This window comes from Magallana gigas, chromosome 6 (assembly GCF_963853765.1).
Source record: "Magallana gigas chromosome 6, xbMagGiga1.1, whole genome shotgun sequence".
Lineage (NCBI taxonomy): Eukaryota > Metazoa > Mollusca > Bivalvia > Ostreida > Ostreidae > Magallana > Magallana gigas.
The window spans coordinates 31651452-31666124 of record NC_088858.1 but is presented as its reverse complement, the minus strand read 5'-3'; the positions used below and the strand labels follow the sequence as shown (position 1 = coordinate 31666124).

The 14673-nt window shown below is 33.0% G+C and overlaps 1 protein-coding gene across 9 annotated transcripts in view; it reads left to right on the top strand.

The window, feature by feature from the left end:
• The window catches only part of LOC105341571 (mitogen-activated protein kinase kinase kinase kinase 3), a 33940-nt gene that overhangs the window by 4256 nt on the left and 15011 nt on the right, over window positions 1–14673 (top strand). Inside the window, exons 3-20 of one of the 9 annotated variants that reach the window (XM_034467760.2) lie at window positions 1245–1335; window positions 1770–1834; window positions 2094–2197; window positions 3205–3247; window positions 3378–3450; window positions 4786–4917; window positions 5196–5258; window positions 5441–5522; window positions 5664–5777; window positions 5918–5999; window positions 6114–6133; window positions 6474–6526; window positions 7496–7534; window positions 9007–9045; window positions 10760–10813; window positions 12160–12199; window positions 12548–12829; window positions 12997–13017. In XM_034467760.2, the coding sequence (XP_034323651.2) occupies window positions 1245–1335; window positions 1770–1834; window positions 2094–2197; window positions 3205–3247; window positions 3378–3450; window positions 4786–4917; window positions 5196–5258; window positions 5441–5522; window positions 5664–5777; window positions 5918–5999; window positions 6114–6133; window positions 6474–6526; window positions 7496–7534; window positions 9007–9045; window positions 10760–10813; window positions 12160–12199; window positions 12548–12829; window positions 12997–13017 (1397 nt within the window). The remainder of the gene's footprint in view (window positions 1–1244; window positions 1336–1769; window positions 1835–2093; window positions 2198–3204; window positions 3248–3377; window positions 3451–4785; window positions 4918–5195; window positions 5259–5440; window positions 5523–5663; window positions 5778–5917; window positions 6000–6113; window positions 6134–6473; window positions 6527–7495; window positions 7535–9006; window positions 9046–10759; window positions 10814–12159; window positions 12200–12547; window positions 12830–12996; window positions 13018–14673) is intronic. The other 8 variants (XM_034467764.2, XM_034467761.2, XM_034467762.2 and 5 more) reach the window with 8 other exon arrangements.

Here is a 14673-nt window from a genome sequence, read left to right as displayed (position 1 = left end):
GTAGTGTAGATTCAAGTTTGTTCAAATTATGGTCCCCGGGGGTAGGGTGGGGCCACAAGAGGGGGGTCATGTTTTACATAGGAATATATCGAAATTTTTTTTAAAAATCTTCTTCTCAAAAACTATAAGGCCAGAAAAGCTTAAATTTGAGTGGAAGCATCCTCAGATAGTGTAGATTCAAGTTTGTTCAAATCATGGTCCCCAGGGGTAGGGTGGGGCCACAATTAGGGGATAAATTTTTATATAGGAATATATAGAGAAAATCTTTAAAAAAAATTCTTTTCAAAACTTTATGGCCAAGAAAGCTCAAATTGTAACCATCCTCAGATAATGTAGATTTAAGTTTGTTCAAATCATGGTCCCTGGGGGTAGGGCGGGGCCACAATGGGGGATAAATTTTTATATATAGAGAAAATCTTTAAAAATCTTCTTCTCAAAACTATAAGGCCAGGAAAGCCCAAATTTAAGTGGAAGCATCCCAAGATCGTAAAGATTCAAGTTTGTTTAAATAATAGTCATGGGGTATGGTGAGGCCACAATGGGGGATGAATTTTTACATAGGAATATATAGAGAAAATCTTTAATATCTTCTTTTTAAAGACTATTTGGCCAGAAAAGCCTAAACTTGTGTAGAGGCATCCTCGGATAGTGTAAATTCAAGTTTGCAAAATCACAGTCCCTAGTGATAGGGCTGGGCCGTGACGGCAGTTTGAATTTTTACATAGGAATATATAGAGAAAATCTTTAAAAATATTCTGGGAAAGTTTTCGGTCCAAAACTCAGTACTTAGTGTGAAAGCACAGGTTATACAGATTTAAGTTTGATGAAACCATGATTCCCTAGAGAAAAGGGGGGGGGGGGCCACGAAATGGAGGGGGGGGGGGGGTAAATTGGAATAGAGAAAAATCTTCTTACAGGTACAACAACAAAAGGGGCTTGGTATTTACCCAAAAAAAGAGGTGGATAAAAATTGACAGATTTTCTATTTTTTTTAGCAAGATCTACTGTACTTAGTTGTCAAGATATTTTGATACTGTAATGCTAATTTGATCAGAATTAAGGCAATTGTTGCTCAGGTGAGCGATGTGGCCCCTGGGCCTCTTGTTATACAACCATGCAATACTATCTATTGCAGATTATTGTTATCGCTTTGATCTTTTACTACATGTATTATCAAGGAAAGAAAAGTATTTTAAATGAATTTTGTTAGCAAATATAGCTTCAGGTTTATATTTACTTATCAGGTGATGACTTTGCCATCATACAACAGGAAATTGTCATGATGAAAGACTGCAAGCATTCAAACATTGTGGCTTATTTTGGAAGCTACTTGAGGTACTTGAACCATCCGTAGATTTTGTTGTTTATTTTTGTGTTAAATCTGTAATTTAAACTAAATTATGTATGATCACAGCTGAAATTTGCATTTTTAGACATGAAATCTTTAAAATTTACATATAAATAAAACAAAAACAAAAAGACAGTATCTTCCAATGCCCACCAGTATTTACGATTGTAAGTTTTTAGATTTTTTTTCTTTCAAGTATGAAATAATCTATGTAGACTGTATATTATAAAGTCGTGTGTTATGAGGTGTTTCTAGCTCCACAATTTTATAATTCAATTTCAATCATTTTTATTCATTTATTAAACCAATTAGGGGCTCCCTATTGGGCAACAAGAAGATCATACAATTATGTAAATAAACACAATGAAACACACTGTGTATAGGATAGTATTGTAAGTTTTGTGGTTTGATTGCTTTACAGGAGGGACAAACTATGGATTGCCATGGAATACTGCGGGGGAGGCTCAATGCAGGATATCTATCACAGTAAGACCTTGCTTTAAGGGGTCATGACCCTTTGTTTTACCCTTGCCCTGTAAAGCCCATTAAATGAACGTGTGGTCATTTGAAGCATGCTAACATTCGGAAGTTGAGGAGCTACTCTAAACATTTAAATATATATAAGAGTCTCTTAGACTCTCTCTCTCTCTCTCTCTCTCTCTCTCTCTCTCTCTCTCTCTCTCTCTCTCTCTCTCTCTCTCTCTCTCTCTCAATTCTAGTTCAATTTAAACATTTTCATTTTCAGTAACTGGGCCACTGACAGAGCCCCAGATAGGCTTTATTTGCCGAGAGACTCTGAAAGGACTGATGTATCTACACAACAGAGGAAAGATGCATCGAGATATCAAGGTGGGGTTAAACTACTAAAGTACTAGATTACATTGTGTGTAAATGGGTCAATGGAGTCAGGTTACCTGTTGATTCTATCCAGGTGTGCACACATGACTTCCTGTTTTCAGTTAATTTTATTGTTCTCGTCAGTAAATGCAGGCATTGGGCCAGGTTTACTTACATTCAAAATAAGGAAAAACAGTATGTAAAGACATACTGGTATATTAAAAATAATTGTGAACTGTCTATATTGGTTTCACAACAACAAGGAAATATTTGGAATTATATATTATGTTAAATGTATTTGGAATTATATTATTGATTGTAATAATAAGTATTCAAAATTGAATTGTAGGACTTTAATGCTATTAAATTTTAATAATGATTCAGCCAAATGTGTAACATATACTGATCGAGTTGAATTGGTTTTAACAATATATAGGAAGTCGGTTGTGATATATATACATATACATGTTGGGAGTTTGAGAGTTTGTAATGAGTGCAATGTGACACTGGTATATATGAAAATGTCAGTTTTTAAATTTCCTCTTTTTTATTGTTATAATTTTCCTATAATTACCAGGTATATATATATAATTTGGGGGAGGGGGTATGTTGTTAATTACAATAACACTTTAAGTTAGCTTATTCATGGCGCATGAGTACAAATATAAAAAGTCATCACGCGTTTTGAATATATTTTTGTAAGATTAAATGAAACGTTCAAACTTCAAAAACAAATTTGATATTTACATATGGAAAATAATGAATCTAGATATAAGCATTGAATGTAACATTATCATACCGTGTTGATGCACAGTATTTAATTTGTCTGTACATCTTAGTGTGTTATAGGACCGACGACATACAAAATTAAGCATTCAGTGTTTAAGTAAACTCACTTATGATATATCATATTTTATTTGTTTGTAAATGGGTATATCATTGATAACACATACATTGTACTGATATATCTGTGATAATTTTAGTTTTACCTTCCTGTATTCCTGTACCTTATTTTACAGGGTGCCAATATTTTGTTGACAGATGAAGGGGACATTAAATTAGGTCAGTGTTCATATGCATCTATTATTTTGCTCATTTTTCTAAATACATGTATATTTGAATGCAATTCACAATTATGTGTAGGCTTCTAAAATTAAATTTCTAATGTATTCTTACCACCATTTTTTTACAGCTGATTTTGGTGTATCTGCTCAGATAACTCAAACCATGTGCAAACGAAAGTCATTTATTGGTACACCATACTGGTAAGGTGGCTCTCTCTACTATGAATTCAACAAATCATAGACTATATTTCAGATTGTCAGTGACTTTATACTGTCAAATAACAAGTGTGACTAACTTGTACATGTATACTGTAGATTTCTTTTTTACGAATACTTAATTTTGCGACTAAACGGTTTCGCATCTAATCGCAAGAATATAAAATCGTTAAAGCCGAATGTTTATCATAATTCAAAATATCTGTCCAGAAAATAAAAGCGAGATTTTAAAATCCATTAGTATTTGTGACGAATTCTCTGTCTTTTCTAAAGAAAACAGTCATCAAACTTCACACTGATTGGTCATGACTGGATGGATAACAGAAAAATTTATATTTAAAAGTCATGATTATCGGTCATATTTTGTTTTAATTTTCATGTTTAATTTTCGTGTTTGGACAATAAAATCTCAAGAGTTCATCCAGGCTGATCTGCATTTTAAAAGTTGAAAGGTATCACTGCAGGTATTTTGCAGAAATCTTAATGTACATTGTATATGCATCTGATCTGTTGTAAAAGGGGCAGTGAAATAGGAATGCATATCAATCTATACAAGCAGTGTCGTTTTGGAAGTTATCATTATTTAACTTATCCATCCACAAGCATCATGACTTGCTTTTTGGGTATTTTGGGGTTTTTTTTATAAAAAAAAAATCTTTAAATTTTGAAGAAAAACACAACTCCCACACACTCATACCACAGTGACATATCGATTTATTTTTACAGCTTTAGAAAAATGTGATAAAGGTGTACGTGTTTGAAGTTAAATTCAAGATCTATTAAATATGTTTTAATAGCAAGAGTGTCTTTTTGGAGCTAGATCCATTGTGATATCATAATTTATTTGATATATTTTTCTCGGCTTTAAGGAAATTAATATGAATGAAAACATTTGCTTGACCTTCCATTTGAACTCACGTGAAAAGTATTCAGGATACTGGTACTTAAATATTCAATTTGGTATCATTTGTAAGAAGAGATGATATGGTCATTCTGGATGTATTTAATTCATCAAACACTAAAAAAAACCTTAAAGGATTTGTATTTGATTTTCTTCATATTTCAGTGAAATTGAGAGTTGAAAACACTACCAGTATTTTTCATCATGTATACAAAAAAATTAAGTGTAAATATACCTTAATACATTGTAAGTAAACTATTGTTATCAAGCATCATTAAAGAGTATATATATCATATTTCATATACTGATACCTGTAGGCTTCCTTCATTTACTAGATCTTGACCTTTAGTGTGTTTACAGCTTTACAGCAGTTTATGTTTACAGTTAAGCCTGTATAATATGAGAGAACATTTTTACAGGATGGCCCCAGAGGTGGCAGCAGTGGAGAGGAAGGGGGGCTACAACCAGCAGTGTGACATCTGGGCGGTGGGGATCACCGCTATAGAGTTCGCTGAACTTCAGCCTCCCATGTTTGATCTCCATCCCATGAGGTAATATAGACTTACATTGTTTTGAAAGGTTAAATCTCATTTCCATTGTGAAATTTCATTTCTAAACCTCTTGTTAGATTGATAAAAAAATTATTTTAATAAATTTTGAGTCTTATAATAGCCCACTGTATTTGCAATCCTCAATTGTTAAAAAGAATGTTTTTTGTAACAGTTAATAAAAAATAGAATTAAAAAAAGATATGCTTCAAATGTGAACTAGTGCCAGACATTTCCAGTATTAAGTTTTGTTCAGTATTCTTTTTATGTTTCTTTCGTAGGGCATTATTTCTGATGTCCAAAAGTGGATTCAAACCACCACAGTTAAAGGACAAGAATAAATGGTACTGTCTTTTATTTCACGCTGAATTACATGTATAATTGCCAAGTTTCTAACTGTTCTTTTTTCATACAGTATTTATTGAGTACTCTTCCTTATAAGGATAATAAACTAATAAAATTGGTCTCCATTTGATTATGTTATGTTTCTTTTTTTTTAAATATATGAAAATATCGATCACTACAGGTCCCAGGTATTTCAGCATTTTATCAAAGTTGCGCTCACAAAAAACCCGAAAAAGAGACCCACTGCAGATAAATTGCTAGAGGTTTGTACAAAATGTGAAGTGACTGTCTTTATTAACTGTTCATTTCAGGAGTTAAATCTTCTACTGTTTTTTAAGCATTTTAAAAGCAATTAGACCATCTGCATACAATTGTTATTTTTTTTTACTTCCTCTTTTGTTCAGCATCCGTTTGTACTGAGCGACCACTTGTCCAGAAATTCCACTCGAGAGCTGTTAGATAGAGTACACAATCCCACATCCCCAGGAGATTTTGATTTACAAGAGGATGATGATGGAGTGAGTACATTCCAAAGCGAAGAATTTTACTAATGCTCTGCAGTGAATAAAACAGCCCAATCTGTATCTGAAATCATAATAATGAATCAATGTCTTCTACAAAAAAATTTAAATCTTTTGAATTGTTTATATTTTCCTAGGTTTTACAAAATGTTCCCAGAAGAATATCTTCACAGAACTCTTCACAAAGTAGTGCAGCCCACAATAGTTTGGAATTCCAAGGTGAGGGCATATGTGTGATGTGATTATTGTCAGTATCACTTATATTGTAATACATTGAGTTTATTTGATAAATACCGGTAGCATATTTTATTGGAAATTCTCTTCTTTTTACAGTGAACATCCCAACAGAGCATGTAAGTTCACAAAGGTCAACAGGCCCATATTTTATTTGATTGATATATAAAGTATCTCTTTTGAAATATTGAAAATAGAGTTTGACTGGTCCATGGGAGGAATGCCTGTATCAACAAGCCTTGCTCTCTGTCATGGTTTCTTGTCCTTGCTATAATTATATCATTGCATATTCAAACTGTTACACTTGTTGCTAATATTTTGATAAATAATACTAGACTGAAAAAGTGGAGATCAAATTATCTTTCTATCAATTTGAAAATAAAAAAGAAAATCATAGAGCAGTCATTCATCATCTCTCAGGAAAACTTTAATCATTAACTTTCAAAATGATTTTTATAGGATGGAGACTTCAAAACAGCCCATTCCTATTTAGATGATCCCGTGTCTGAGATGTAAGTTTTTCATTACATAAAATATGTCATATCGTGTTAAATGCTCTTATCATGAAAAGTTTCAGTGATGTTTCTGTGTAGTGTTTAGTCTGCAAGTCCTTGTAGAATTTTGAATGTTTCTGTTGTAAGCAAAATTAAATGTAAGTGAGAAATGCACAGTATGGTAGTAGTGCCTCTTTACTGTAAACCAACTTTTAGGTTCACAGGCGAAAAAGTTTTGCAAGATTCGAGAAGGCCTCGTATCGGCTAATGTTTCTCATCTTAAACCAGCCCTAAAATGTCTGTGGTATATCATTTTCCAGAAAATCTTCATCATGTCATTGATCGTTAAAATCAGTCACCACAAACCAGTTTATTTCTAGTAATTAAATCATGAAAATTTAATAAAGTCCTCGCAAATGAAAGTTGGTTTACTGTATATGGTACAGGTATCACGATTTACCTGCCATATTTAGTTTTCATCATAATTTATAAAATTGAAGTAATAGGTTATTTTATTTTCATTTTAAAAATAGTTTGTGATTTCATAGTTGTAGCAAGCATGGGATTTATATTCTTGTACAGTGTATGTGTTATTCATGTTTTGGTGCTGTTTTCCGATAATTCGTCCAGCAAAAAAAATTAAAAGATTTTTTTACTTTGGATCATAACATAAAAATTTCAAAAGTCTATAGGTAATCAGAGGTACATGTATTAAGTTGAAGGGTAGAAATCATTAGTACATTGTCGTTCATAAAATGCAGTATGATACTATGAATATGTATGTACCTGCAAATATTCTCAATTTTTTTGTATAGAAAAAAATCTATACATTTTACCTTTCAAATTTGGCTATTTTTCCATATTCTTATATATAGATCTCTTCTAAAGGAGATCAATATGTCTAAAAATGGCTACGGCCATTGAGCCCTCTTAAGTTCTCTCATCTGAATGTAGGAGTTTATAATTTGATCTTCTCATTGACTTCAGGTCACCAAGAAGGAAGTATGAACCGGACCCTATTTACATGTAATTTTACAGTTTAACCTTTAAAGTTAATGTTTGAATTGTCCTATATGCGTGGATGCTATCAAACTACTTTTAAAAACTATTATTTCAGTATCACTATTAAGTGCTTTAATTACCCTTTTACTGAAAAAAAAGTGATGAACTCTTTCAGTCAATAATTCTGCCTTGTTGCTTTTAGAAGAAAATGTGTCTGTTTTTTCTCAAAAGTCTTAAAAGTTGCATGTAACTGTCATGATTTTGATTCTTTACACTTTTTTGTAGGTCACTTAATATAGATTTTTATTTTTAATATTCCTTGCCATTGTTTGAACATTAAAAATTATTGATGTTCTAATACATAACATAGTAACTTTGTGAACTCATTAAATGACACTAAATACGTGTATTAGGCTAAATTACCGGTAGAACCATTTTAACAAGAGCTTGGACTTAAGGTAGTTGTGTCAAACGGCAATGTGACGTAGATCTGTCTATTTCATTGTAGGCCACTCAGCCATGGCTGTTTGAAATCCACAGGATTTGTCTGGCTTTTGAGCGCATTCGATGTAGATTTCGCTTGAAACCAGCGTCAATTTAACTTGTTTTGATGCAAGAAATTGATTGTTACATCCTATTAAAAGTCCAAGGTCTTGTTAAAATGGTTCTAATGTATAGGATAAAAGAATTATTATATAGTTAATAGGCAAAAGTTATTTCCCTTTGTTAGTGGTAAATCTGGGGTCAGTTGGTGCAAATCAGGCAAACTTCTTCTTTTTATGGCAATGCATTGATAAAAAAATTTATCCACAGTTGCCCCATTCAATGGCAGTAGAAGAATAGCACAATCTTAAAAACATGTTTTGCCTCAGACTAGAATTTCTTGACATAGTTGGATGAAACGCGTCATGTGATTGCCTTGCAAATTTTTTTCAACAGCGAGCATCAAAATTTATACGTACAGCAACATGGCGGACGTAACATTATTTGAACTGATTTTTTGCACAAACATTTTTTTACGTATAAAACTTAAGGTCCTCGACAAAACAAAAGTTAACACTTATTAGGTTTGTTACTGACTGTTTACAGAAATTTGTGGGATCGGTAAAGTCCATAGAAGGTTCGGCTTAGCCTCGCCTTCTGTGGACTTAACTGACCCCATAAATTTCTGTAAACAGTCAGTAACAAACCGAATAAGTAATATTTGAAGGTTTAAAAGTACATTGTATATATACTGCTATCTTACAGAGTATAATGGGAAATTAACAAAGGGAAATAACTCTTAAGAACATGAAAGTTGTCTTTTCCTTGCCCTAAGAAAACCTTGGATGTTTTCTTTTATTCCATTTTCACGAATAAATTGTCAATGTGGGACAACAACATATTATTATATGTACATCATATTGGTAGGGTGACCTACAACACAAGTATATACTAGTATTTAATTGAATCAGACAATAATGTAAGCTGATGAGCTTGGCTCTGTCTTTATCTAGGGGTCTCTTGGATTCTGTGAATGAGGAACTCATTCAGAGGTAAAAAAAACCCAGCAACCATCCATGCCTGCTGATCTAGTTTGTATCTGTTTGTAGCCTTGATGTGTTTTCATCATCTCACGCCATTTCATTTTTTTTTTTTTTACTCTAACCCCTGTGTCGATCAGCAGACATTTATGTAAATTTTGGGAGGGTGATTAATACGTGTTGATAATATAGTTTGTAGTAACAGTTGTGTAGTCTAAGGAAAGGGAGCTTCATTAATCCATAATTATGTGTTTTAGGTCATATAGCTTTATTCATGGTGTTAATTCAGAATAACAAGAAGACTGAAATCCTGTTTTTCAGAATAAACATTGAAAAGCTGTCAAAATAATGGTGGTTGGGTTATAGAAATTAAGTATTGTCAAAAATCATAATAAGTACCTGATAGTAAGACACATGCAAAAAAAAATTTTGTTCATTTTACCAGTAATTATAATTGTTGTATATACTGGAATGACATTTTAGAACATTCTTCTAGATATAGAAATATAAAATATTCTCAATTTTTCTGTTACTATAATAGAAGATTGGCATGATGGTATATAGGTTTAGATATTGGTAATATTTTAACATTATAATCATGTCAGAAGTATTTATAGATCTGTATAAAAAAAAATTGTTAATAATCAATTTGAAATAGAATATTTGCATGATTGATTAGGGGGGGCATATACACAATGGTGGCTATTAATTTTAACTGTGGGATGGAATTCTATATTGTACACTATATATAACATCTTGACTTTATACAACCAGGCTTAATTGCAGTGTACACACGATAAATATATATTCAAATGTAACCAGAAAGCCAAAGAATTATTATTTAATAGAATATTCTGCACTGCTGCTTTAAGCTTCCACAAACTGGAATACTGTACTTGGAAATACAATACATGAATATGACTTTTTTTGTATAGTTTTAGTCCCTCCATGTAGCTTTTCTGTCTGTCTTTGTACAGAATTATCAATATTTACCTCTCCTGTCATAGTTTTTTCAATATTATATTATTTTTTTTTTAAAGCACTGATGCTATAAATGCACTGTGATACTTAATTATGCCCCATATTAGATATAATTGTTTCTTTCAAACAGCTTAAATAGTTTTTTATGATTTTTTTTTTCTTGTTTTTTTTTTTTTAAAGTTGTTAACGGTACATTGCATTCAAAGGGGGTTTTAAGAGTTCTTCGTTCATTCTTCATAACTAATGATTTTTATGTTTTCAGAGTTTCCCTGGCAATGAGATGTGTTCAGGCTTACATGTACTATATGAAAGTTTTCAAGTTATTCACAGCTTCTTGTTGTTGTTCAGAGATGCTGCACAGATTTGGCCTCCTCCCTTCTCCAAATCAACAGCACAAAGAATATATCATATGCCCTCTTTCTTAAAACTTTTTATTGAATTGAAACATTGATAGCAAAAGATATTCACTCAGAGCATGATGGTAGGGAAGGAAATCTCCAGAATGGTGCATGATTGGGTAGTTAAATTTGGATGTTGGGTAGATTTTGTATTTCCTTAGCTTCATTTTCTTGTGAATAAATTTTCTGATATTAATAAATTTGATGGTATAGATTAGAGAGTTGTGATCATTAATGATTCACATTGAAATTTTGTGTTTTGTTATGATAATGTATGTAATTGTGCCACATTTTTAGTACTTACATAAGAGAGAAATATTCTAAATTTGTAATAACAAACTATTTAGGGGCCATGAGAACCAAATGTCAGTTCCAGCCGAGGATATTCCACTGTCCGAACAGTAAGCCAATGAAAACTGTTGTTATAAACTCTTCCCACTACTACCAACCAATTAGAAGGAATGTCACTTACATAGAACTCTTTTTACCCTAATTCATCTGTGAAGTTATTGAATGATCTATAGTACAGGGTGTTTCAGGTTGCAAGATTTTCCTGAATTCTGTTTTTGTAGAAAGTTTTAAGCTTTTTACATTGTGTATCTTCTGTATGCATGATTTTGTGTAGAACATGTACTTTTGGATGATTTAAACAAATATTTACGATATTTTAAAACTAAATATTAAATGAAGTATGAAAGAGGTGATAATTATCTTCTTTTCAAGAATCCACAGTTTAGATGTGCCAGTAAAAAAATAATATGCATTTAATGTGCATATTAAATCACCTTGTTTATTGCCTGTATCACAAAAACAATAGGGCTATAACTTTCTTTTAACTCAATTGCTTTTGTCAAGGACCACATTATACAGAGGGAAGTCAAAGAAATCAATACACACTTGATAAGGACAACCTGCCCTTTGTCTCTCTATGTCATCACCTCCACTGAAACGGGGAATGTATATAGCTCCATACAAGCATGTTTATGTATTGTATGTGAGGGGGAACTTCCGTGAATTTCCTGTCAGCTGTTTATAAATCTGAAGAGCCCTTAATACTCAGCGAGATTTATAGCTCTGATAATTATATTTAGTGAACTTATTTTCTATAAATTGCAAACACCAATATTTATCTTGCTCAAGTCCAGCAGAAAACTGTAATACATTTCTGCACTGGCCTTAAGATTTAATGTTGTTTTTTTTGCCCCACCAGTCAATTTTTTGGAAAATTTATTTTTTTGGATGTATTACTATTATAATAGTGACTACCTTACTGGACATACTAATATAGTCAACTAAGTTCTGATTTAATTGATCCTTTTTCATCTGTTAATTCAATAAAAAGTTGTTCATGGACCTTCAGTAGTGTAGAACCACTCGAGGGAAATGTTTTTTGATTAATTAGTTCCTTTTTCTATTAAACTTAAAATACTAATTCACTCTTGTTTGTTTCAGCCAGCACAGTTCAATCTAATTTGTGATTGCATAATAAACTTGTGTTAAATATATATAAATCGTAAACATGTAGATATGTAATAAGCATAAAATATACTTCAGTGCTATGAGTCATATTAATCTATGAGCATGCAGGATGTATTGCAAGCAATTCAAAATTTTAATACATGTATCATTTTGAAATTGATGACATCACATGACATTTATTTATGATCGGAAACAAATATATTTGTATGATGTGGAGAGAGATTACCAAACTTCTGAGAACCATCTGGTACTTTTGGTTTATTTTCAGATCAACATTACAGATTAAACCACCGCCAAGACTGCCAAAGGTAGGTACACAGGTACTGTGATTTTTTTTTGGGGGGGGGGGGTGTTAAAGAATTAGATTCACTTGGCATCTACTTTTGCATTTATTTGGACTGTAATTGGACTTATAATTTTAAATAGATTCATTGTAAAAAAAAGTTAAATTGTACAAATCCAAACTCCTTATTTGATTTGTTTGATGTCACATACAAGGACATTTTCTAACTACACATAAGAATAAAATTCAGAAATTTGATGAACATGATGATTAAACTGTAAAGCTATATTGTTGACAATTGCCTCAAATGCTCACAATTAAAAGACTAAATATGTCATATCAAAATTAAGAATTGTTATTGTGTAACCTGTAGCCATTGCCACAGTTACCGAAAGACGACAAGCCAGAGGATGATGGTAGTCCTAGATTTGATGACCACGGTCCGGACCTAGACGCCATATTGGACAGAGAACTCACCCTTGTCCCCGGTGCTAGACCGCCAAAGGAAGCAGACGACAAGCCGCCAGAACTCCCGCCAAAACTCAGCAAACGACAGAACGGGGTGCTAGATCTCGGGACGGGGGCAGGCGGCAGTGGAGCCACAGAAGAACCACCCCCAGCAGTGCCTCGCAGAAAAGACAGAGCCAGTAATATGGTAACTATAGAAACAGATTTATTTTAAACAAATTTTTATAACAACTTTTTGTGTATTAGTTTGCAAATAGAAAATTTTATAAAAATATGGTGTTTTGTCGTACTGGACAACATTTAAGGTTTGATGGTTTAGTGATTACATTTTATCATTACATAAAAATATTTTAGAATCTTCTCAGTTTTGATCAGGTAAGTGCTGGAGGGAAGGTTCTTTGTTTTTTTCCTCTTTGCTTTCTTTGTTACACTGTACTAAGGTATTTTGATTAGCAACCAGCATACGTTTGAATGATGGCATTCAATTTCAACTTTTTTTTTTCCGAACTTCGATTATAATTGTTTGTGCATGAAATTCAATGATCATGAGAGTTGAATTGACATATTATATAATTTTTTGACATTTGTAATCAAATGGGACAGTAACATAGGATGTTTTACTTATTAAGACTGTGGAACATTAACTGGCAAGATTAGAAATATCAGCTTTCGTCAATTTTACCCTTTACAGTCAAAACATTTGAAATGGGCGGGAACTTATTCATGTGGACGTTTAATTTTAATGTGTCATGGCAAGTCCTGTAAAATTCTATTTGTCTGTCCTGGGTGCTACCGGTATATGTTACTGTCCTCATGTGGTTTTACTTATGGAATTGAGAAATATACTTGAGAAAGAAAAAAACCCAAATCTTTGTGCATGCAAGAATATGTGAGATTTTTGCATCCCTAATATTGTCCCTGTGACCTTACTATGACCAGTATTGATGAATGCAAGTAAATATATAATCCTTATGGGTAGGGCAAGAATAATAATAAAAGTACCGTAATACATTGTATAGCTCACTTCAAAAGAGTGTTTTGTTTTTAAATGCTAAATACAATCATGTACTAAGAAAGTAAGTTTGTTTTAAGGTGTATGGGTGGTTTTTTAGCTCACCGAGACGAAGTCAAGGAGAGCTTATGCTATACCCTCGGCGTCGGCGTCGGCGGTGGCGTCGGCGTCCGGACCTGGTTAAAGTTTTTGTTGCAGGTCCTGTATCTAAGCTATTACTCGTCCTGTCTTCACCAAACTTGCATGGATGATGCATCTGGACCTACTTATGGATTTGAAAGACTTGGATGCTGAATCTGGGTCCTAAATTTCAGATGCTGGAGGAGGTTAAGGTTGTTGGACCAGGTTAAAGTTTTTGTTGCAGGTGCCCTTTGATAGCAATATCTTAGTTACTGCTGGTCCGTACTTCACCAAACTTGCATGGATGGTGTGTCTTATGATACTGATGCACCAGACAGGTTTGAGTACTGAATCTGAGCTATAGGTTTTGGATGCTGGAGGAGGTTAAGGTTTTTGGAACAGGTTAAAGTTTTTGTTGCAGGTGCCCATTGATAGCAATATCTAAGTTACTACTGGTCCTAACTTCACCAAACTTGTATTGATGATGCGTCTTATGATACTGATGCACCTGACAAGCTTGAATGCTGAATCTGAGCAATAGGATTCGGATGCTGGAAGAGGTTAAGGTTTTTAGAGCTGGTTAAAGTTTTTGTTGCAGGTGCCCTCTGATGATTATATCTTAGTTACTACTGGTCCTAACTTAACCAAACTTGTATGGATGGTGCGTCTTATGATACTGATGCACCTGATAAGCTTGAATGCTGAATCTGAGCAATAGGATTCGGATGCTGGAGGAGGTTAAGGTTTTAAGAGCTGGTTAAATAAAGTTTTTGAAACAGGTGCCCTCTGATGATGATATCTTAGTTGTTACTTGTCCTTACTTCACCAAACTTCCATGGATGGTGCGTCTTATGATACTGATGCACCTGACAGGCTTGAATGCTGAGTGTGAGCCATAG